General features: G+C 36.9%; 1 protein-coding gene across 1 annotated transcript in view; it reads right to left on the bottom strand.

Moving 5' to 3' along the window:
* Window positions 1-15,481: 15,481 nt before the first annotated feature.
* Window positions 15,482-24,715, bottom strand: part of LOC145662133 (uncharacterized) — a 50,939-nt gene continuing 41,705 nt past the window's right edge. Inside the window, exon 3 of the mRNA XM_081727468.1 lies at window positions 15,482-16,168. Coding sequence (XP_081583594.1) covers window positions 15,990-16,168 — 179 coding nt within the window. The 3' untranslated portion in view covers window positions 15,482-15,989. The remainder of the gene's footprint in view (window positions 16,169-24,715) is intronic.

The raw sequence follows: 24,715 nt of genomic DNA, 5'->3' as shown, positions 1-24,715 counted from the left end.
ATCTCTTTAGCCATGTTAATAGAATGGCAGGAAGACATTGGAGTCTTCCCGTCGTAGACATCCAACTATTGCTTTGCGACAGCCTTCAAAGACTCGCCTGGGAAGAGCTCGTGGTTTTAGCAAGCCACAAGTTAAACGCTTTTTTAATTGTCTACAAGTTCTTGTACGAGAAGGCGGTTTCCCTGCACAGGTTATCTACAATATGTACGGGCATAAATACGGACTCATGAAGTTCCAAAAAGTGTTCTTGACTAAAAATCAAAAAATCTTTGAGATTTACGTCCTATGGTTATGCTGGCTAGACTAAAGGAGACTGTGATGATGAGAAATGAATGAAATGATCGCAATGAAGAAAGTGGGAGGAAACGGGAGAACCCAGAAGAAACTCATTCACACGGTGTTTGACTGAAAATCAGTTGTGAGTAAAATTGTATCTAGTGATTCTGGAATTACCATCACAGCTGTTTCCAGCGTGAGTGCATCTGGTTCCTTTATTCCACCTGCGTTGATATTTCCCAGACAACGAATGAAACAAGAGACTCGATGGATCACCAATGAGTTCTGTGGGAATGATATCTGGTTCTGGTTTAATCAACTCACAGCTTTTCGTAAAATAGCTGCATTATTTACACCAACATATGCAATCAAATCCGGTCACGAAAAAGGTATTGTTACTTGTTGAAGATCTGTTCTCTTACATTTCAATCGAGGCGATTGATTTGTGCAGGTAAAATGGGATTCTGATGTGAAGTTTACCACCCAATACCAGCCATAATTTGCAATCATTAGATCGCTCGATTTTTTGGCTTACTGAAATCCTGGTATTCAACAGTATGTGATGTATGGATGAGAAATCATCCACCCCTTCCAGTTACACAACTCTAAGTTGCTAGTTTCTTCACTGATGCTTACTACAAAGCTGCAACCATTAGTACTTGAATATCCGACTTTCAAAAATGTGGAATTGTTTCACTGAATCCAGATGTGTTAACTGAAGAAGATTTTCTTCCTTCTACTGTGGATGTCATAGATTTAAATGTGGAAGCCAGCTTTGAAGATGAAGGCATTCCTGAAGAAACGAATCAAGCAGAAGATCCTAATAGATCCCAAAATCTTTCATCGCAGGATTCAGTGGAAGTAAACAGGAGCCCATACGGCGCATCCACATCAAACACCCCTTTGTTAGTTGGTCGTTCTCCTCCATCTGTTACCAAAGCTTCAGCCAGTAACGCTGAATCCTCACTAGAAAGAAGCAGGAGCTCATGCGTACTGTCCATTTCAAACACTCCTCTGCTGGTTGCTTGTTCATCTGTTACCAAACCTTCAACCAGTAAGGCTGGATCTTCACTGGAGGTAAGCAGGAGCCCATGCGGACCGTCCACATCATACACTTATCTGGTGGTTGTCAGTTCCCCTCCGTCTGCTTCCAAGGCCTCAACCTGTAAATCTTGATAATCTCAAGGTCAGTCAGAGATTCTGACATCCTATCCTTTCAAACAGAACTTACTTCTGAAACGGCGCCCTTCAAAGAGCAAAGGCAAATATCAACTTGCACCAAGAAAACTACAACCGATATGCAATATCATCTACAGCGATCCACCAACAAAAGAATGGATCCAGCGTGCAATATGCAATGAATGGTTTTATGAACAATGCACATCATATGATGGAGTGGGCACCTTCATGTGTGATAAGCGTTAATGCTCCTTTGGGTGCGTACTCTTTCCCCTTTGATTTCGTACTCTTGCCCCACATACTGGGCAAGAGTATGAATTTGAATATGTTCATTATATTAGTTCTAGTTCCTCCAAGGATAGATGTATATAAAAGTTGAGTTCAAACTTCGTAAAGCAGAGTTCAAGTTTTGTGTTACATGTAAAAGTTTTTATTTGTATTTTTTTTACCAAAATATATAAGTTTAATTGAAATTTGCGTACTCTTGCTCCCTTTCCACTACACACCGCAAACTCGGCAAAATATTGGAAACTTGGCGGCAGTAGCGCCTCTAACATACGACGGCGGAACTTACTAGTCGATCCAAAGTTACCTACGTGGAAATTTTGAAAGTAAGCACAGAGTAGATTATTTTTCTTCTTATTATCTTTCTTCCACTTTGTTACCCAATCGTAGTAATATTGAATATTAGTATTCAGATTATTTTAAGGATAAACGGTTTAATTTCATTGCTATATCTGATAACTGGAGGGAATAATCGATTGTATGTCACATTAAATATACATCATACAGGATGAAATCAGTTATCTTTTCTATTTAGCATGTAAATCTACCAGTGGTGTTCTGTAGTGTAAACACTGCTTTCAAAGTGAACTCTTTTAAGAGGAAGAAAATTCTATTACTATTAAAAAAAAATAAAAGCTGGAAAGGAACGTCCAGTCCAGAGACAACACAAGAGAAAGTGAACATTAGCTTGTCTGATCTTTCTGCACTACATCTTCACTGAGATGCGAAGCAGACGATAACAATCCGCCGGTTACTATGACAACCCATGACGTCACGTTAGAAGACCGATGGCAGCGCCATCCACACACGACAACACTTATCCCGCCCACAGAGAGCGTTGATTGGTTCTTTCGCTGTGCAGACGATCCAAACTGATTTCAATGGCGCATATAGGAAGTTGCTCGTCTGCACGTATTCTAGTCTGTGATTGTAAATTAAATAATTAAATTACAAAAACCATGGTTAATATTTAAATATACATTGCAGAAGATCGAGAACATTCAGTTTCGAATATTGTAGCTTGAATTTTTGTAAGTCCTTTTAAAATTAAACGTATCCCTTTGTGAGGCAAAAAAGAATATAGGAATTGATGTAACATTTTAAAAAATATTTCAAACATTTTTATTACATATTTACTTATTACTAATATTTTAGCGGTTATTACATAAAAATCTGGGTTGTAATTATAATTTAAATTCAGCAGTATTGAACTCGCCTTACCTTTCCTAAGGATTCTTTTCTGGAAATTGTAACCCTTTCTTGGAATGAAAATATGAGTATAAAATGCAAAACACGTTGAATTATTTTAGGAAACATATACTTGACATCTAGTGAAAATCATTGCGGTGAGAATTATATATATATATATATATATATATATATATATATATATATATATATATATATATATATATATATATATATATATATATAACAAATTACGGATATGCAATTTGTTATAATGTAGACCTTCATTAAACATCTAAAAACGACATTTTATTTCTCAAGAAATAGATGTTGAAATATGCATCATCGTATAGGGGGACGTATATATATCGTATCATCGTATATATATACACCCTCCATTCCAAAAGAAACCGAACTTTTGAAAACAAATAGTACCACTAGTGCCATCTGTTGTAATATTTTACCGGTAGATGGCGTAGTCCCTCATTGACAGCTGGTATAAATGTCATGACATTTGGATGCACGGCAACAAAGTTATTGCGTTTCAACTGCCAGTGTGTTGTGTACATCGGTCGGAAAATGAGTTTCAAACAACGAGCTGCAATTGAGTTTTGTGTTAAACTGGGTAAAACTTTTAGTGAAACGCACCAAATGCTACAAAATGCATATTGTGATGAGTGTCTATCCCGTACGCAAGTTTACGAGTGGTTCAGGCGATTCAAATCGGGTAGAGAGACGCTGGATGATGACGAAAGATCAGGCCGTCCCAGAACCGGATTATCGGAAGAAAACATCGAAAAAGTGCGTGAATTCATCAAACATAACAAAAAATCGTCGGTGAAAGTTATTGAAATGGAATTAGGCATTCCTCAAACAACAGCATACCGCATTTTGACCGAAGTTTTGGGCCTTAAGAAGGTTAATTCGCGGTTTGTACCACACAAACTCACCGAAGACCAAAAAGTTGATCGAATTGCGCATTGCAAAGACATCGTTAAACGTGCTCGGCAGGATCGAAACTTCTTGAAATCGATTGTAACTGGTGACGAGACGTGGTGTTTTGAATATGAGCCCGAAACAAAGCGGCAAAGTGCTGAATGGAGAGCGCCGGATGAAGGAACACCCAAAAAAAAGTCGCTTGGTGAAGTCAAAAGTTAAGGTGATGCTGATTTGTTTTTACGATTCAAAAGGAATTATCCACAAAGAATTTGTTCAGCCCGGCCAGACAGTCACTGGAGAGTTTTACTTGGGCGTCATGAAGCGTTTTCTGGCAAGAATTCGTCGTATTCGGCCCGAATATCGCGAAATCGGCAGTTGGACTCTTTTGGACGATAATGCACCATCACCTCGTTCGCGACTTGTAACTGAATTTTTGGTCAAAAATCACATTATTCGGTTGCATCATCCGCCCTATTCACCAGATCTCGCTCCGTGCGATTTCTATCTGTTCCCGAAACTGCATTTGGCGATGAAAGGAAAGTGGCACGCATCGATTGATGCCATTGAGAAGGCGACGACCGCCGTCCTTAAGACCATTCCAATAAAGGACATGGAGAAGTCGTTTGACAACTTGTTGGAGCGTGCAAATATGTGTATCAATGCAGAAGGGGAATACATTGATTAATAAAAATGATTTGTTCCAAACTGTACATTGCTTTTTTGTTTTTTTAAAAACGTTCGGTTTCTTTTGGAATAGAGGGTGTATATGCTTAGCAAATATATCTGGCTCTCGTTTCACTTACCGTTTGTGGAATACTACTGGCACGTTATAAGCAACTTGATTCAACTTTGCCTCTTCTGGAACAGTTGTTAGAAAACAAAGACCGTCCTTTATGGTTGCTTTCTGAGAAATTTGCAATGAATTGTTTTGGGAGCCGAAGACAAAAACTATGGGTTAACTACGAGAACGCCGATCTCTTCTGCTTATTTTCCATAGTAGAAATGCGTTCACAATTTCTAGATCAATGAGGAAATACAGCCTATGATGTTAGTCTACTATTTTCGGGAATGGCGACTAATTGAATAATGTTCTCGAAGCTGATTGAAGTGCTCAACAAGTGCTATAATGTCATTAATTGTAGCAATAGCCAAGGGTGCCGATTTCTATGTAATTTTTTTTTGGGGGGGGACATTCAGATGCAGAAGACATATATATGAGGTTTTTAAGACAATTGCACTCAAATTAGTATATGCCGAATATTGTATATTCATAAATACAATGCGGGGGCACACATGAGCTTTGGGGGGCCGAGCCCCCTCGGATCCCCCAGGATCGAGTCCTTGGCAATAACATTATAAAGTATTATATTCTTGTTCTTTCATGAGACAGTGGTAGACCTGAGTGTGTATCACAGTGCCAGCGTTAGAATCGACTGGCACCACATTTTGTATCTTCGCAGTTTGCAAGGGCATGTATTGCTCCAGTGATGACATGCCTTTGAAAAGTATTATACTTTATCAAGAGAGAGCCGAGAGCATCTTTGTATGCCTTATCAAATGTATTGTTTAAATATGTGATTTGTGGTCTAAACGTAGGCTACTAATGTTATTATAATTTAGGTTATTTTATCGAGGATTAGTCTTATTGTCGTTGAGGTTAATTGATTTGTTATTTTCGTGGTACATGTACATGTAATAACCTCTGTGGGAGCACGGCGGCTCAGTGGAAAAGCGCTTACCTCTGGTCTGTGAGGTCCTTGGTTCGATTCCCGGACAAGAAAGTTTGTGGCGAACAACATCATGCTCGTCAGTTTTCTCGAGGTACTCCCGTTTCCTCCCACTTTCTCATCCTACCAATTCTTCCATCATCATTGACTCCTTTAATCACCGTCTCCCTTAGCCTAACAGGTATAATAGTGGGACGTGAAATTCAGAGATTTCATTTTATGTCATAACCTCTGCTATAATAGGCCGTAGGTCAGAAGTGTTATTTTTCAATTTTTGATAATACTACAATGTCCACTAAGATGGAAAGAACTTTTCCCAGAAACATTAGAAAATAAAATAATGGTAAGGAAGTATACTTAGTGTAGCTTGAGAAAGAGTTAATATGTAGAAAAGCTATGCGAGGGTATTGCTTGCATAGTGCTGTTGAGTAGGCTACCTACGTCACTTTGTTTCTTAGCCTAGTACTTTATATCATGAATGATTTTTTTTTCTGTTTTCTTTGAAATGAATTGGAATTTTAATTATGTAATTTTACGGATTTATTTTTTCAAACTTGTTAAATGCCCCTTTCTTTTCCAGATGACTTTACATTATACTTAAATTTAACGTTGTTTTCATTGAAGTTGATTATTAATTAATAAATTTACGCATATATACGAGTATAATTTTCAGGAAGTAACAGATATATGAGGCGTCTAGTATCAAAAGCCTCCTTTTTTTTTTTTTTTTTACCGAAATTGAGTTATATATCCCTGTTATATGTTTGATCTTAAGGAATTCCATGGGAACAGAATTTTGTTTAAAAGCTTAATATTTCATGCCAAAAAAAAAAAAAAAAAAAAAAAAAAAAAACTAGTACAAATATGGGACTTTGTACGCGTGTATATGGAGCTTTACTGCACGTTTTGCGAGATTATTCTAAACTAAGCGAAATTGATGTGACAGATTTTGATACTAACCGCCTCATTTAAAGAGATTCGAAGAAGAAATCGTAAGCTATTAAGTAAGAAACACCTGGCTGGCATAGTCCAAGTACAAAATTGAAAAGTTCATGTTTCATTTGCTATTTTTATTTGAATACTCTTTGATACTTGTTTGATGTAGAAAGCAAGCATTAGTTCTTTACCACATGCAGGGATAACACTTAAGTTACATATTGCAATGCGTATACTTTGTACTACCTCCCGTATATAGGTCATAGTTCAGCAGATATTTTAAAATCGATTGAGAGCATCAATTCTTATGTAAATTTAATATTCATGCAGATGTAGTAACTGAGATGTTATGGAGGGAATACAACGATAAACGGCTTACAGCCATTAATATTCTTATGCCCGATCGTATGCACTATAATAGAGTGTGATAAATAAGCGTCTGTCATTTTTAAAGCATATACCGGGTATAATAATTTTGTATTTTTTTACTTTCTAATTTTTTCTTATTGCAAAATATTGTCTTAGATTTTTGTATCATGTTTAGGTGATTCTTAAAGCCTTAACCTCGACATGTAAAATAAGTCGAAATAAATAAATAAATGCAGTTTATTTTCCTTTTCTTTTTTTAGTGTTATTCTAAGATACATTATGTGAATTTAGAAGAATGTGAGAGATTAGGTTAGATCTATTGTCATTTCTCCACTGCGCGTGATATCATTAACATATCTCCATGAAACGACGCTTTTATTACCTTTGTGGTTCATTTCCCAGATGTGTAAGCCTATACTTTTCTTTCCTTTCACATTTGAAATTGATAATTTCTTGCATTGTCATTTCGTCTTGCCTCTTGCAACTAAATCACGTGCTTCCAAAAGCTTTAATCCTTCCCGGTTTTATCCTCCTTGCATTACCTACAGTTTGTTTTGAAATGTATTATTCTACCTCCACAAATCGACATTAGGACCCGAAAAATGTGTTTTTATCATATGGCAAAATTCTCCTTGTCACGGTTTGGACTTGTTACAGCTGTGCTGAGCGAAATTAACAAATACTGTTACTATTTTCTTGCAATACTATACAAAAAGTGCCACTTTTAGATTTTTATAATTACTTTGTTATTTCCTTTATGAACTTTAAACAAATAAATATTTTAAAATCGATTGAGAACACGAATTCTTACCTAAATTTAACATGTTCTGGAGATTTTGTATCAGAGATGTAACGGAGGGTATACAACAATATGTGACGTATACTCATTAATGTTTTTATTCCCATCGTATAGTTACTATAAATCAGTAGCGTAGCGTGATATTCCGAAAGGGGGATGCCAAAGTTAGTCATTTGTGCGATATAGTACTACTGCAAGCAGCAATACATAGCTATTCCGAATGGAAATATAGGGTTATACAAAATTTAGGAGGAAGCCCCCCTAATTAAAGGTCTAGTGGGGCATAGAGAAGCGAATGCGTGGATTACGTTAGAATTTAATAACCAATTGTCTCAGCTCCTTCTTGCCACTACCGTTGTGACGAGAAAACTAGGCCTCACTTTTGTATGAACATTGTTTCCAGTATCGTTCCCTTCATTTCTTTCTCGTGGGCGGCTTTTTTCTCCACATACCACACGTCAATCTCGTTCTTTCAATATATATATAAATATATATATCGCCCCTAGAAATTTGTCATCTTGGGTCTGGAACTCAGACGCCCGTTCGTGAATATGGGCCTCAGTGTATATATCATTTGAAGATGTAAGTACAAAGCACTTAAACCAACTCTGGGGGCCTGTTTCTGTATCCAGATACTGAAGTCAAGGGCGCAAATCTGTCTTCAACGTTCGTGGGATGGGTAAGACTGTTCCCATAATCCTTTCCATTTTTAACGATGTTCAAAATATTTATGAAGTTGAAAAAATGCTGTGGAGAATTAGGGGAGCAGAGTTGTCTATAACATCGGCAGAAGGGCAAATTTTAAGGTTTATTGTGGGGGGAGGGGAGAAGAGACTCATATTACAGTAGGTGAATCAGACTTCTGAGGTAAACCTGTTGTACTCGTATATTATATACCAAATGATGCAGATGAAATAGTGGTACATATCATTATTACAACTCAGTGCCGTGAGCACATTCTGAAATTTGAATAGAAAAAAATATATGCATAATAATAATTGACATGTTTCTACTTACGCATCCACAATGATCCACATTAAAATTTTAGGACATTTGTTTTATAACAATACAAATAATGACTTCCCCAAAACTATGAAAGAAAATCAATCAGGCCTATATTTGGCGCAACAATACTCTTATCTGAGGAAAATTATGATTACCACAATAGCATTACAGGAATTGTTACAGGAATTAAACAAATAGTTGAAAATAGACTACTAATAATTAATGACAATGAAATATTTAAGAATACGATTCTTTTTTAAAAATGAAACAAGTCAAAGGACATCAGTTTCCTTTGTGGCAGTCGGATAGAAATCATCATCATCACAATCTCAAATCGGATTATTGGGGGGGTGGACAAGATTGTAGGGAACATGTTCCCCTTATGTCCCCGAGATTTGTGCCAGTGACTGAAGGGCCCTGGCACAATCTTTGCGAGTGACGGGGAGTGGTGGCTCTCTTGTCCTACCAGATCGGTGACCGTAATTCTACAGAATGCTTTAAATTTATGCCTGTGTCTGTGAGCTCCTTTACGATGAAGATTACAATTACGATGAATTTAGTTACGATTAAGGCATAACTATTTTAATACTATTATTTACAAAACCGGCATGCTTCAAAAATGCGTTGAACTAACCATTTCCGTTTTGTTCTATTTCCTTTATATTAGGGCACGTACGTTCTGTTCAGAAACTATAGCTTAGTTCAAAATATATACAGTTGGAAATACTTGAATATGCCAGCGTATATCTAAAGCAAATGTTGGGTTGCAAGGGATGAGGAGGAGTGAGAAGGGAAATATTGCGCATGCGCATTCAACAGAAAGCAGACGAAAACCCCGATGCTTTCAGTAGGCCTGGAAGCCCGAGGAAAATAGCATACGACAGGAGGGAAGACAGAAAATGTGCATCTGAGCGACGCGCATGCGTAGGTTCCTCTTGTCAAAGTAAGTCGAGAGAGCGCGCCAGACGATTGCAGTGGAGATAATTGTGATAATTACAAGCAAACAATTTATATATAATGAAATACGTACTTTTTCTTATTAACAGGGGATGCCGGGCATACCGGCGTTCCCTTACGCTACGCCGCTGCTATAAATTTACGAAGTGAGGAAGGAGTATAAGCTAAAATTTTATTATATACTCTCCTTATATCCATTGTGATCAATTTATTCTACTGTTAGAAATTAAGAAAAAATGTGTATTTATGTATGTGAATTGACTTAACCTTTCGTTTTGAAGAGTTTAATACTATGTAGCAAAGTTGTCTTTTCATTATTTGCAAAGGTAGCTAGGTGTTTTCGACAGATTTTCTACTACGTGTCGACATGTACCGGTAGCATTCGGACCTAACTCGGCACAGATATTTTGATGCCTTGTCCACTTAACGATTTGCGAGAGAAGAAAAGAAAAAGTACATAAATAGTTTTGATACTTCATGGGAATTATCGTCACCAACATAGCATAAGAAATGCGTGGAAACTGAAATATAATGTCGACGTAGCTAAGCATCAAAAACATTTCTTTTCTCTCATATTCTCTCTCTTTTTCTTATTATCTCTTTAAGTTTCTCTTTTTATGATATGTCTTGATATTAAGGGTTCTATGACATACACCAACAACAGTCTACAGGAGAACAGAAAGCACTGTAGTAACGTTGTGCGAAGTTGTAGAGATGTATGTGTGTGTGTGTGGTGCGAAATATTGAAGAGTCAATAGAGACTTGTTATAGAAATGCTACATTTCTTACACAGCAAGAAACAGCTACCGCAAATGAATCAAATGAGTCACGACTAGTTACATGTATTGGGTGGATGATCGAAGGTGTCAACGGTTTAATCAAACGAAAGCTGGAAAAGTAATGCCGAAACACAGATACCCATGATTGGCGAGTTCGTTTGAATTATTTGTGCTATGTGTAATGCTTTTCGACCTTCTCATATCTCAAGTTACAGGAAAACGAGATCGCCGAATGAATGCTAACTTTGGTAAACCTAATCATTTGCAAATACAAGTAGAATCCGAAAGCTGGAAAAACGCAAGAGTAGGTGGTACAAGACATCCGTTGACACTTCAATAAACTTTCCAATATTGGCCGTTTAGGAGTTGCGCAATGTGACGTTTGGGGTGTATCAGACTAAGCAAGCCAAGTCTTATAAAGAGGAGCATTTGAATGAATTGGGTCTTTATGAACTATTTGTTCAAAAATAGCACTATGATATTGTTCGTGTCCAATTACAATCACGTCACACGTCTTCTAAAATATACAACGCAAGAATTCAGTACCACAATAGTGTTTTACCACCAATTAGTGGCTGGTATTTCGAAAGCAAAGTTGGTTTCCGGTTGTTTGTTTGTTGTGAACATACAGCCGCTGTAATGTGATGTTTGTGTTATCAAAGATATTTACAAGCATCCTAATCTTCCACACACCTCCTCTATCATGAATGCTAACGTTTCTCATTGGTCTGAAAGTTCAGGAAACTGTGACGACGGCTCTAACTAATTACTGCATAGGTTTTCATATAGTTTATTTGGTTATTGTATAAGCCACACCAGTGTTTTACGTTTTTGTGATTTGTTGCACTAAGAATGTTTCAGTGTATTCAGCTAGGTTATTATAAACTTTTGGCTTTAATTTGTGTATACTTTTTATACTAACGATCCTACTATATAAATACAAAACTCATGACATTTAACTCCTTAGAACCAAACACCCCCCCTTATGAACTTTCATCCTTTAGTTTCAACAAGATGGAGCCATATCGCACACAGCCAATGCAACCATGACGACTTTCCGGAGAAGGTTCCTAGTAAGGATTATCTCTCGTAACGGTGATATGTGGTCTGCATTTTCGCCAAATTTTCTGATGTACGATTTTTTTTTTGTTTGTTTGTTTTTGTGGGTACATTTAAAGCAAAATATTTATGTGGCATGACTTGTATCCATGTATGATTGTTTAACTCTATTCGACATGAAACCCAACAAACCCCGAAGGATATGTTGCGGAGAACAACGAGTGCTGTGTGGTGACCTGCAGAAATCTGCCTGTTACTCAATGATCATTCATCATTTTTAAAACATAACTACCATACATTTCGCTTTTGCATGTACATCCTAAAAAATTGTAACAGTTTCTGCAATAATGGTGACTTGCAATAAACATTTTGCATATAAACATTTTAACTATTTTTGCCGCACCCTTTATATGTCTGCAAGTCTTGTTCAAACAGTTGTCTGTAGCCCCAGAAAAGAAGACGTTTCATTATTTTCCTAAAGTTCCACAAGTACCATTTTAGAACCTGAAAAGAGGTCATTTCGAGTTTTTTTTTTTTTTTAATGTTTCGTAGTTATGTCGTCAGTATTATTTTTGTAACAGAGGGCGGAGATGGCTTAACTGCTGTACAGGGAGAAGATGAAGGAAAAAGTAGAACATGATAAGTATTTAGGTGTATTAAGTTTACTTAATCAACTACCATCTATATCTAAAACAAAATTTACCTCGTTAACATAAACTAACTGAAAAGTGTAGTGGAATACTTTTCGTTTTGCACTCGTATCATATGAATACGTAATCATAATACTTCCTTTATGCGTATGAAAATTCTTGTAACACTGCTAATTTCTGCACAACGTCTTCTTCTTTTTCTTCTTCTGTGTTGTGGACCTCCCACTTGTCCTACCCAATGTTTTCAAGTTTTGATCAGAGGTTATAATATGTATATTCCTCTATTGTATGTGTATGTGTGTGTGTGTATGTGTGTGACTGCACTAATTTGGACAGTGGCGAATCTACAATGCCATCCAACAAAATCATTCCCAATAAAGTTAAAGATAACTATGTGATACTAGAATCATCTCACGGAGAGCCAAACTAACTTTCTGTGTATCCTAAATTTTGAATAGCGTGGCTATCGCTAGTGAATCATTTTTAGGTAGTGTATAGAGGAGAGTTAAGTATTTTGAAAAAAGAAGAAGAAGAAGTTGTTTCCGTGGAAACAGGGAACGTGATGTAAATGTTAATTGTTGCGACATGAGCGGTAATATACACGTATTACCTATATTTACTGTTTGCGAGGAAATTTTATTCCAATGAAACTGTGCAATAAATTTCCAAACGGTGTCATTTAGGCATAAGCAATGGATCTGGTAAATTACACCACCGGAAGCCCATATCGCACTGCGATTAAAAGTAATAAGGAATAGTAGCCTAAATTTACGCTCAAATGGCAAGAAAATTAAGTAGTAACTTTCTTCCCGAAATTCTTTGATTGTGAAATATATGGTAACACTACATGTGGTGACTTGTGATTGATGAAGAAAATGAACAAACAACTACGACAGCTGATTCTTAACATACAGAGACGTACGCAGAGAGTGGGTCTTAGGAATTCGAATCCTCCTCGAAATCCCGACTTTTCTGTAAATTTAGTCTAATTTTTGGGGTAACTTTACACATTTTATTATATTTTTTTCCACATTGAATTTGGACCCCCAAAAGTATTTAGGCACCCCGGAAATAAATTCCTACGTACGCCCCTGTTTACATAATTAAAAAAAAAATCTCTGCCCTGTCAACTTGGGATTCTTAGCTTTGACATACTGAACATGTGAACTAATATAATAAACATCATACAAAATATGTGCAACAGAAAGCGACGAACATAACGAGAAACGCTAAGAAAAGTTGTTAGTACACTATCGATAATAAAATCGCATCATCTCCAGCTTGCTTATCCATAATCTGAGTAGTCTTTGAGAATAAACTTTGGGAGATTGGTGATTCAATGTTTGCTTGGACATAATCTAAATGTAGAAAAAGGGTTCTATATGTGCACCTCCAGAACACAACTTATGTACTCATGTCTTACAATCAGTACATTGAACCATGTGTGTGTGTGTGTGTGTGTGTTTTACCACACTTTCATCATACAGAGAACAACACTACTGTGTATCAGTTACATGTTATTGTTTACATTCAGCTTCATCTTAATCACAGAATTGCAATACCTTATCATTAGACAATTGAAATAATCTGTAGCTTAGTTTTGTTATTCAGTCTTTTCTCTAATTTTCGCATCTAACGGCTGGATGTTAATAGTTTCGCTCGTCGGAGCTTTAAAATATCGGACGTAACTTGACCCATGCACTGAAAATAGGTCCTTAATTAAGATATTTTCGCAATGAGACATCTAGAAATTTGGGGCGTTCTCATTACAGAATTCCGGATGTCTTCTACAAGGTTTCCAAGTGATTCTTCAACAACGTCTATGGAACGAATGGGATCATAGACAACAGTTCCATTTTGTTCTATTTTGCTTTCCATTTTTCAAATTGTATTGTCTATCTGTGTCGCTAAATACGTATCGACCAATAGGGCTATGCCACTGGCTCTGAAACAGAAAATCGCGTCGTTTGCCATTGTTTCAGCTCGGAGATAGTCTCATCATTAAGAGCAGCTTTGTGACACTGGCGCAGAAAGAATATATTATTTCTATGTCACTTGGTGACTCTTACATTATAGTAGTGTGCAGTAAGGTGTCCTCTGTTCTTGTGGTTTGACGTCATATAAAGGCTATATAAAATTGACAAGTTGGAGAGTTAGAACTGACAAACGCATCTTAGGAGTTTGTACGCTAAAATCTTTAGAATGTGGGTAATTATATTCGTTTCAGTGAATCTGGACTGCTTTACAAAAAGAAATTGAATACTTCTCAATTGGAAAGAGACTGTGATGTAACAGGGCGAAAAGTAATAAGGATGAATTTAGGATAGGTTAGTTCTATACAGAACTTGCCTGTAACATTTGACAATTCCTTATCGGTGATTCTCGCGATGATCTGTTGTCTTCCTTCAGGAACATGGAGTCTGGGCTCTGGAGGACCAGGCGACTCGAACATAAGCTCGGCATAGAAGCAACGAAATTAGAATAAACTTATAGCTTTCAATAACACTGTGTACGAACATTTCCGAATAACAAAATCATTCTTGTCATTGTTATAAGAATACACAAATACTTGCTTCGCCCTTACAAATATGGGTAATGTTTAGCTTCCAAAATCAAGAATCGAGGAGCGTTCTTCTCTACATCGTCATTGTTGGTTATCTTAATCTTTTCTATCTTTCGATGTGTCTTCATTCCCTGGTTTTCTTTAGGCATAGATCGTTGAATTCTTTAGGCATAGATCGTCTTAGGCGTTCCTCTTCACTTTTACCCCTAGACGCGATCTAAGATCGAGTGCGATTTAGGGAATTCTTCCTTGCATAAAGTATAACTGATTAGTATAGTGAAAGAGTATGCATCCATTACTTAAAAATCGGTGAATTGACTTATATATATATATATATATATATATATATATATATATATATATATATATATATATATATATATATATATATATATATATATATATATATATATATATACAGTGGCGGATCCAGGATATGATCAAGGGAGGGGCTAAACCATAGTTTGCCGTTTTATCCAGTGTAAAGCAGGACTGAAGCCCATTTTATCCAGTGTAAACCTGAGAGTCAAGGGGGAGGGCTATAGCCCCTTAGCCCCCCTTGGATCCGCCCTTGTATATATATATATTGGCATTTCTTAATAATTTTTAACAAACATTTAAGAAAAGAATCGAAAACTTTGCCTGCTAGTTAGAAACTTGCTTGTTTGTTACTGTTTTAAAAAAGGATATGCAATTTATCGCATGATCAACTTTATTCAGTGAATGGGATTATATATCAACTTAGGTAATTCTGTAATTATAGCAATAATAATTTATAAAATAAAAAATCTTGAAACACGTTAATACTTTTATTTTGTACAAAAAAATAGTAACTAATCAGTACAGCAGGGGCGCACCCACGTGGGGAGGGGGTTCACCGGGTTCGGACTCCCCTCCCCAACATCGTAACTCGACATACATTAGTACATTTTCTTAAGAAATCTTCGCTTGTTTAAGCATAAAGATTTGATGTTACACTTTATCTATATTCTTTCTTTCCTTACAAAAACAATCTATTTCTATAATTATTTCTGAGAATACAGGTATCAATATTTTACAATTACTTATCGTCTTGTCGGATGTAGAATAGCATCGGTGCAATACTACATGACGTAATGTCTTGTGGTGGTTGACTCCAATTTCCGTCCACTCTTTGGACCACTTCCAACAAAAATTTCTGGATGCGCGCCTGCACTATAATATAACATAGTCAAAGTTAAAGATGCTTCGAACGTAGAAAAAATGTATCATTGATTATCATGTATGAATATTTGTGTATTACCATGCTTCGTAAGAAGGGACGTGATAAGCCACTGGCACGTACTCTGGATATGAGTATTCATACACAGGATACAGGTGGTATATCTGATACTGTGGCACAGGTTGGTAATACTCATACGAGGTATATCCTGGTGCGTAGACTGGGTACTGATAAAGAGGTACATAGCTTCGGATACCTGAAAGTACGAAAAAAATAATCAGTAAGAGCACTATTATAAATTAGGATCTGGATTTAAATGCACTAAAATATCTGGAAATATGCAAACAAATACGTTTTTAAAAGTTACAAAATATACTTTATAAATAAAATATGTAAGTTATTTGAGAAACAATTTATTCACTTAAGATTCAGTTCCTGCGGTGTTTATTATTGTTTCTGCAAAAGTAATTTCTACGGTACATTACTAGGAGCTATTTTAAGATTTTCGTGGTGCAGAACTTCGTCTATTGCCTGTTAAAGACGAATTTATAGGCCTAAAAATAACCTTTCAATATGATCGGGCAAGATTTGTACAGTCAGCGAAAAAAGTTCTTTCCGTAGACGAAATTAGTTTCGAAAATAACTTCAGAATGGAAGGACAATAACAGTATAGTTTTCAGTAAATAAAAAATGTAATTTTCTATACATTCCAGCCATAGCACCGTTATTCTCAAAATAAATTTTACCAAACGGAAAAAAACTCTTGCCGCTGACTGTACAATGATATAGAAAGTTTGGAACATTCATCTGGCAAAGATTTCCTGATTCCATATACGTAGTGGTTAGTTAATTGGTTCAATCTTTCCTCGCGTCTTCCTTGCTGCTACATAATTAGCTTACGCGCCTTTGGCACCGGAGGCCCTGGTTGAATTCCCGATGTGAACTCACTTGTTTCGAATCCTACGTTGAGCTAGAAGTCCACGTCCCGCGTAGCTTCGTTGCTGAACGGGACGTTAAACTCTAATCCAACCAACCATCAGTCTTTCCCTAATCCTGAATTTAATTTCCTAATCCTAAGCATGTTATCCAACTTCTCTTTAAGCTTTTCTTCACTTGCTCATGGGATAGAAATTAAGGTTATTTCTTAACAAGTTCGAGCTGGTCGTAGAGATAGGTGCACGTGAGTGAACGCCCCATTACTTCCCCAGAGAGTCCCCATTACTCAAACGGAAGGAAATGTAAATATGGAAGACATCTAATGACACGTCTCGAATTCATACTTTGTTTGTATAGCATAGTCTGAACAGTCTTTTACTTCACAATTTTACAACTATCGTATACCTCCGTGTGTTACGGCGAACAATATCTTTCCTCTCTTGCTCTCCCCGTGTACCATTCCTCTCTGTCTACGATATTGAATGCAAGTAAGTAGTAAAAACACTCCAAAAACTCCCTTTCCGCTAAGGATATTCAATTCCCGAAACTTCGTCTTATCTGCACCCTAAGGTGCAAGGAGAACATTTATGCAAAATCTCAAGGTTAACGATTCATAGTTTCCAATATACGATTAGCGGCAAAAATGATTTAAGTCCCCCAATGCCCTTTAGGATAGCCCATTCCCAAAACCTTACCTTATTTACTGTCTAACGCAGTGGTTCTCAACTTAATTCCTATCACGACTCCGATTTTATCATATCCTCTTTCTAGGGACCCCTCTTAGTGATTTCTAGTAATAAGCTTGTGTGAGATATTTGATATACCTATTGCGGAGATCTCACGATATCCATCTATTTCTATAATAGTAGAATCGATTCCTTGTATATAGTGGATAAAGTACCGGTAACAGTAATATATTCAATACGATGAAAGTGCCGGTTCAAGATGGATATTAAACCCCTTCATCGAAGAGGCCATCAAAATAGCTAATCTAAGTCCACAATTTCTTGACTAACTGGTACAGGGTGGCCAAAAGTAGGTATACCGTACTGTAATGATCAGCGCATTCTATACCATTTCTTATTGTTATCCATGTTTATTTATTATTTATTCTTAATGTGTTTTTACCTACACCTTAAGCTCGGAAGAACCGAAACAATAAACCCATAAACTAGAATGTTATACTTGATCAATGCACTGATGTATACTTAATTTTGGACCCCCCTGTAAAATTATCATGCGACAAGTCCTTGCAATTGGTTTTCTGTAACGAAGACTTGGGAAAGTTTCGGCTGAAGAGGAGAGAAGAATATCATGGTCTGGTGTATGCTGCTTTAAAAGTAATAATTCCATTTGCTACACCGTACCTATGCGAAAGTGTTGTTTTTTTTCCATGATAAGAATTAAAACAAAGACGAAGAAATCGCTCATCAGTTGAAAATGACATGATTTTGTCCGTCACGAAAGTTGAAACGGACATTGCCGCACTAGTAAAATCACAGCATGCTCAGGTATCTCATTAGTTTACAATTTTAATTGTATTTCAATATGCAGGTGTCGCTGCATTTGTATTTTTCTGGTATTTCAACATGCAGTTCTCATTAGTTTCATATCGTACCTATTTCATTTCAATTGATTTTTAAACAACTGTGCACCTGCTGAAAACGTTTATTAAACCCATATTTTGTTCTTCTTAATAATATGTATAAAAACAAAAATATGCCTCTCAGAACAAAATTTAGAATTACATTTGAAACATTTTCCGGTGTTAGATTTTAATTATACTTATGTCTTCTGCTTCTCTTCGCGACCCCCAGGTTCACAAACCCTGGTTTAACGTATTAGGACAATGTTTATACAAAATTTTAAGGTGCAATGGTATAGTAGTTTTGGAGATCTGTTGATGGTTGAATCAGTGCGACAGTCAGCAGATTTACAGGTTGTCTATAGTATATGTCCTTATGATTGTCTAAAAAGTACAAAGTTTTTTTCGCACAAGCTGGCACCAGCGTCCCAAATTGCAGGGTAAATTAGTCTCAGCGGGGTTATACGTAACGTCGTTTCACAGCTGACAACTAAAATTTGATGTGCTAAAGGTTATAGAACATTTGTAATCAGACGTAATGTATTCGATCATATGCAAATACTGTGCAGAGCCGTGAAAAAAATGTGCTGTTTACGGCCAAAATACGTTATCAAAAATAATAGCCAAAAGGCGGTTCAGGAAATTTTTATATCCAGAATACTTCTCACGGTGGGTGACTAAGCACAGAAAAATATAAATGATATTCTGACAAAAGTCGAGCAAGACCGTCATGTGAGCAACCATAATGCCGCCAATGGCATAAACATTCATAATCTAACAGTGTTAAACCATTGGGACAGAGCTGGCTACAGAAACAAAAAATGAAATGAATTTTTTGAATTTTACGTCCCACGGTTATGCCGGTAATGCTAAAGGAGACGGTGATGATAAGCAATGAATGAAATGGTGGAATGAAGAGAGTAGGTGGAAACGGGAAAACCTCGAGGAAACCCACGCACATGGTGTTTGTGCACCACAAAGTTCATTTGGCGGGAACAGGGTTTGAACCTGGGACCCCCTGCCCCAGAGGTGAACGCTCTACCACTGAGCCACCGCGGCCCTGGGCTACAGAAAGAAGCTCGACAGATCAGTTTGGGTACCACATGATCTTACTCAAAAGAATTTACTCAATCGAATTTCCATCTGAAAATCTCTACTGAAACCTAACGAACTCGAGCCATTTGTGAAGCGGTTGATCACAAATGACGAAAAGTGGATAATCTATAACAACAATGTGTGAAGAAGATTGTGGTCGAAACGAAAGGATGCCCCACAATCTGTAGTAAAGCGCACATTAAGGTCTAGGAAGTCTAAGGGCGACAACGACAACGACAACGACTCCGACAGATGTGCCTGGCTCGAGGTCTGGCTCGTATCTTGGAACGAACGACACCGACAGCGACAACGACATTTTCACTTTCTTTAAATTAATCACCAAACAACTAAACCTTCCACTGCGCACTGCGTGTAGCTGATTGTGTCTGGCGTCGTCCCTTTGGTAGTGTGCGTTGTCCCATTTGCGAACTTGTTACAACTTTTCGCTCCCCAGTCTGGTCTGGTATTCTGTCGGGCGAGGCAAATCCCAGCCCCGACTGTCCCCACGCAAACTTCTCTGGCCGTTGTCGCAGTCGCTGTAGTGTGCGTTGATCCAATTGAATGGAATGTTCTAACGGTCGTTCCTTCTGTCGTTGTCAGTGTCGCTGTCGGTGTCGTCCCAGTGTGCCTTCGACCTAAGCTCTGCATTTGATAAGATTGAAAGTTTATAGCGCGCCATAGACGCACGCACTTGCATTACCAACATGTATGAAAGGTTTCTTTCATCATGCATCTTGAAAGAATTTTTTGCCCACACACGTACCAACGTGCTGTCCAACATACTGAAAGTAGTTTGAGAAATGTGGAGGACGAGGAAACGCGTTCTTTTTCTTTCTGCAACTGCACGACCTTGGCATGCGACGGAGGAGAGACTCACGTGATTTCTTCCGCTGTCGTGATTGGCGGACCTAAATATAATACAGCCACCTTGCATGAACGAGCCCATACACGGTAAACATGCACGCAGAACGGCAAAAACATCAAACATGTTTTCAGAAGATTTTGAAAACTTTTAACATGAATGAACGAGGCCATACACGATCAACTTGCCTGTGGTTTTATCATTTTTCATACAAGTCGGGCTGTTTCTTCAGGCATGTGTTTACGTGTATGGGCTGCTTATGAGCTGATGCCACCGGACAAAAAGATAGACTCGGACCAATAGTGTTGATAATTCGTGCGAGGGCACCTGGTAACTCAAAAGAAACGGCTGGAGCTTATCAACAGAAAGGCTGTCGTATTCCACGCTGACAATGCCACACAGCATGTTTCATTAATGACCCGTCCGAAATTAAGAGAGCATGACTGCATGACTTTTAAGGCATTCACAATATGGTAATAAGAGTATTCTCAATTTTGACACCCAAAGAATGATTTAAAAAAAAAAAAAAAAAAAACAATATCATATATAAGATTAAAATAGAAACTTCTTGGCTCAAATTTTTCCTAGCCATTTCCATGATAAATTGAAAACAAGCCCAATACGGAAACTGATATTCTTTAATATACGAGGGATATATTTTTAAATAAAGCCTGATTGTCAACAGAAACAAAACTAGTAAATACAGTACCACACATTTTAGGTTATTGGATCAAAAGATACAATATACGCATTTTAATCAAAAATTTTCTTGTACGCCTTATATCTGGAGAAGTACATATAGTGTAACCGAATCCAAGCTATCAGTTAACTCAGTATGATATGCTTACTAACATGTAAGTAGAAAATATGAAAACTCGATTTAGGGGCCGTTCAAAAATTTTTTAGCTCCTTATCCAATTGGATCGAAAGATCCAATATATTTCAACAAAAATTTTCTTGTACGCCTTATATCTGGAGAACTACATATAGTGTAACCAAACCCAAACTATCAGTTAACTCACTATGATGTGCTTATTGCGTAGGAAACACGAAACCTCGATTTAAGGGCCATTCAAAAATTTTGTGGACCCTGATCCGAAAACTAATTATTGGCCAAGATTGCAATTTTTGATCCATTTTTATGTTTATTTATTTATTTATTGTTTCCCTAAGATTCTTGTTTACTCTGTATATATTGAGCTATTTTTCTACATAGTTCTCATGTTTGTTTAAACATTTATTATAGTGTTCGACAAGTTATTTTTTTTTCTTTGGCTACGTCGTAGAAATCACCTGCTTGTGACAGCAGCCAAACTTCAATCGTTGTGAGGTGCAGCTATTCATCTGACACGCACAATAAAGACTCGTCCTCGGTCTAACATGCTTCTACAATTACGAATTCCTGCTGGCTGTACTCATTTTCATTTTATAAGAAGTGATAAGGGACTTTCGACTCAACTTGATATCTGATATTATAAAAGAAGAACTTTTGACTGCCTAGATGACTGCCATATCAACGCTAGGCCTAACTCTTTAAGCTACAAACTTGAAATTTGTACAGTACATAGATTTTGATAGGTAAAGTAAAAGTAAGAAGGATTTTTTTTTTTTGGAAATTCAGCTTAGAAAGGGAGGAAAATGGATTGTAATTATCGTAGTAAATTGTCCATATGCGCCTATTGCTTAAAATTGCAGATATTAAATTGGGTATTTTATGTAAGTAAACACGTGTTCAGGTTTTTTATTATTATTGTTTGGCTTAGAATGAAAGGGAGAGGAGTTGCAATGGCTTACAAAGACGGCCATACTATGTGTTCGAATTTCTAGGTAGACCTCGAGTTCAGACGAATTGCGTGTGAAAGACGCAGGGAAGAACGCAATATATTCTTCACAGTAGCACGTGGTGGATTTTAATAAAGGAGAATCAGTGAAAAGGAATAGTGGTTTAATGCTTTTAATATACTGTATATAATAGTAAACATTGAGATTTTTATCAGAGCTAAATATACATATTCAATAAACTATCTGAGAAACTTTAATCGTGTCGGTTTCTTTAAAAAAAAAGTCACTAAAAATTGAGACCTAAAATATATTATTCCTTTTTGACTACGATAAAGATAGTAATTTAGTATATTTTTAAAAAGTAATTTTCTAATCGTTACCCCTGGTTGAGCCCTTCCCTTTAGGAAGTGATCATGCCCTCTAATGTCGGTGTATGTTAAGATATTTCCCAGCAATTTTTTTATTGACCCATCCGACATATAATATGTTTTCATCCCTTTTGTTATGAATTATCTTATTTTGATTATTTATTTATACATATTTCTTGGCATTACCGGCATCTGTGGTATTAAGCCCGTCAAATATAAAGAATTGTGTTCTTCTGAAGCACCCTATTCGTGGAACTGTAGAATTAAGAACGAAGCAGCCTGAGACCTGTAAGTTCGGTATCATCTCGACATTTGCCTGGAGATTGATTGAATGATTTATTTTTAGATTAGCGTCCCATTTAACAGCGAGGCTATATGAGACGTGGACCTCCACTTTAACGTGGAATCCAAATCACAAGACCTCCCGACGGGAATGGTGGGAATGAGGAAAAGCCGCACTCAGAATGGCTGGCCTAGAAAAGTTCTTCCACTTTTTCGACCGAGTGCTCCACTGGGAGTCGAACTAGGGACCGCTCACACCAAAGTATTAGCAACTACACTACACGGGACTACTTCTATTATGAATGATAACTAGTCATGATGCCAGCTTTCATTTCTTGCGGGGCAAGCGGAGGGATAGTTATTTTTTTAATATATCTTAGTAACTGTAACTGTCCTGTCTATAAATGATCCTTATATTTGGATTTGCATCTTAGTTACTGTTCTTAGGTGCTGTGAGAAAGATTCATTATATATTGCTTGTATTATCGTGTAAATTGTTACAAGAATGAGTGGTTAGTGTGCTCGTTGCGAATATAATAAGACAATAATATAACAAGTGAATGAAGAACGAGAATCACAACAAGCCGGTGCGCGGTAAAAATGGCAGGCGGAAAAAATGGCAGGAAGGGGAAACAATATGTAAACATGTAACATATACACCTAAGAATGCATTTTCATGGGTCATTTAGCCGGCTGTCCTTTCTGAAGTATCTGTTTGGTTTATTGCAATGGCACCTCGATTATTTACTCGGTTATATGTAATAAGGATCCCGATAGGAGAAATAGCTATAACGGTTGCTTATGCATTGCTTCAACTGTTGTACGTGAGTTTGAAGTTACCAGTTTACAACGCAGTTCGAAATAAGCTTGGACATGATGTTCCTATACAAGGATATTTCTTCCATCTACAACAAAGTACTTATCATAAAATTCAAGAATAGGATTTGTCAGGACTTTTATAATGAAGATATAGAGTTTTCTATGTTCTGCAATCAAATTGATTCACTGGACTTTCTTCTATATGAAGATGCGTTGCAGGGTATGAAATACTTAAAACAGATAGCTCCTTCAGAACCAAAAGATTCATTATTTTGATTCAATATATGTACCGTATCCAGTTTATGCAAGAGATTAGGAGGGGAAGAAACCATGCGAGTAAGACGCATTCCACCACAGTTTCCTCGCCAAAATTGGCATGTGCATCAGGCTACCCTTGGAGAGAACCCACGCTCAAATAATATATACCAGGGTTGGAACAATAAGTTTTCCCGACTTACTGGGAGATTTTAAACATGACAGAGTACAAGGTGGTTATTGTTCTTGTATGTACGAGTAATTTATGAGGTATAGTACGACGAAGCTAACTGTGGATTTGCATTATACGAAATTAGACAAAACAAATTTATATGATAATGTAGTTATTATTGCAGCTAAGTTATGTTATGTATATAGTATTGCGAATTTGACTACATGATTTGCATTATAAAAATAATAACATATTGTGGTTACTGTTGTTTCATTTAAATTATGTCCTGTATACAGTCAACATTGATCCAGGATTAATAGAAAATGAAAGAAGTACCAAAATATCAGTTTGACAAGGTAAGTAGTAAAGTCAATTTGATTCTCGAATATTCCAGTAGTAATGATTTGTTTACAAGGCTAGAAATTCTTCAACTAATACATGCAGGAGGTAAGTTTGACTAATACAGTATATTTGAAAACGTTTTCTTATTTGTATATGTTATGTATTTACGTATTGTTTTCCTTCCTGCCATTTTTTCCGCCTGCCATTTCTTCTCCCTCCCATTTTTTCCGCTCGAAGAACTACCCAGCCACTTTTTCCGCCTGCCACCGTAGCGCCGTTTACCAATTGCAATATCACCTTGGAAC

This window comes from Thermobia domestica, chromosome 10 (genome assembly GCF_964235325.1).
Source record: "Thermobia domestica chromosome 10, izTheDome1.hap1.1, whole genome shotgun sequence".
Lineage (NCBI taxonomy): Eukaryota > Metazoa > Arthropoda > Insecta > Zygentoma > Lepismatidae > Thermobia > Thermobia domestica.
This window is presented reverse-complemented; position numbering and strand designations above follow the sequence as displayed.